Source organism: Panicum virgatum, chromosome 4N (assembly GCF_016808335.1).
Source record: "Panicum virgatum strain AP13 chromosome 4N, P.virgatum_v5, whole genome shotgun sequence".
NCBI lineage: Eukaryota > Viridiplantae > Streptophyta > Magnoliopsida > Poales > Poaceae > Panicum > Panicum virgatum.
Window position 1 is genome coordinate 43504031 of NC_053148.1, and position 1555 is coordinate 43505585.

A 1555-nucleotide genomic window follows, 5' to 3' on the forward strand; every position below is an offset into this window, starting at 1 on the left:
AATTTCATCTATCTTGTAATGAATTTGAATAGTTGAAGAATTAAATTTCCAATGTTTTTCAATAATTGGTAGAGTTGCAAGATGTCGAAGAGAACATTGCTCACCTATTTTTCAAGTAGCAGCAGTAGTACTCCTCCTGTAGAGGATGCAAGGCAACCAAAAACCCCCAGAGTAGAGTTTTGTGCCTCAGATATTATTAGTGATCCCGGAATGCGTAAATCAATTGATGAGTATCCATATGAAATTAGATATCAAGTAAAGAGGGCATATGCTTTGAGGGGCCCAACTCGACAGTCAGTTGGTTTTTCATTTCCTCGCACATGGCAAAGTGGTGAATGGAGATCTTTTCAGCGGCATTGGTTTGATACTTATGATTGGTTGGAGTACAACGAGTCGAAGGATGCAGCATTTTGTTTTTATTGCTATCTTTTCTTCGAGCCAAGAAAGCCCGACAAATGGGGGAGTAATGTCTTCGCTAAGGTCGGTATAGAGAAATGGAAGAAGACCTTGGAAAAATTTGATAAACATGGTTCTTCGTATTCTCATTGTAATGCAAGGTTGAAGTGTGAGGACTTTATGAATCAAAGAACAAGTGTCACTCAGAAATTTGAAAAGCATACTAAGGAGGAAGAAAGTCGATACAAGATTCGCTTATCTTCTTCTTTAAATGTTGCAAGATTTCTCATAATGCAAGGTGATGCTTTCCGTGGTCATGATGAATCCTCTTCTTCTTTGAACAAGGGTACATTTAGAGAGATGATTGATTGGTACAAAGACAAGGTTGAAACAGTTAAGGATGCATATGATAAGGGCTATAAAAATTGTCAGATGTTATCTCCTAATATTCAGAAGGATCTTACTAAAGCTTGTGCAGAGGAAGTCACGGCAGTGATTATGGATGAGATTCGTGGTAGGAGGTTCTCGGTGCTTATTGATGAGTCTCAAGATGTATCTATAAAGGAGCAAATGGCTATGGTTCTAAGGTTAGTCTGGCCGTGGTTGAGATTTTGCATTGGTTCAGTTCATTGTATAATAATATGAGATACTAACATATTTCCTTTCATGTGCAGGTTTGTGAATGATGAAGGGAAGGTGATTGAGAGATTTCTTGGGCTTAAGCATATTGAGAAGTGCACATCTGTGGCATTGAAAGAAGCTTTGGTCGGTATGATTTCTTGCCACAAGTTAAGCATCAATATGATTCGCGGTCAAGGTTATGATGGGGCTTCCAATATGAGAGGTGAATTTAATGGGGTGCAAAAATTGATTCGTGATGAAAATCCTTATGCCTTCTATGTGCATTGTTTTGCCCATCAATTGAAATTAGTGGTTGTTGCCATTTCAACTTGTACTCCAACTATTGCAGATTTTTTAACTATGTTCCTTTAATAGTCAATACAGTGGGTGCATCTTGCATGAGAAAAGATGTCTTGCTTGCAAAGCACCATGACAACTTGTTAGAAAAGGTAGAGAATTGTGAGATTACCACCGGAAGAGGTTTGAATCAAGAAAGTAGCCTTGCTAGGCCTGGAGATACTAGATGGGGCTCACATCT

General features: G+C 38.6%; 1 protein-coding gene across 1 annotated transcript; it reads left to right on the forward strand.

Annotated features, from left to right (window-relative positions):
- Window positions 1-210: 210 nt before the first annotated feature.
- On the forward strand, window positions 211-1237 carry LOC120669433 (zinc finger MYM-type protein 1-like). The gene is made up of 3 exons (XM_039949188.1): window positions 211-983; window positions 1071-1161; window positions 1214-1237. Exons 1-3 carry the CDS (start codon window positions 211-213, stop codon window positions 1235-1237), a joined length of 888 nt encoding a protein of 295 aa, XP_039805122.1.
- The last annotated feature ends 318 nt before the right edge of the window (window positions 1238-1555 follow it).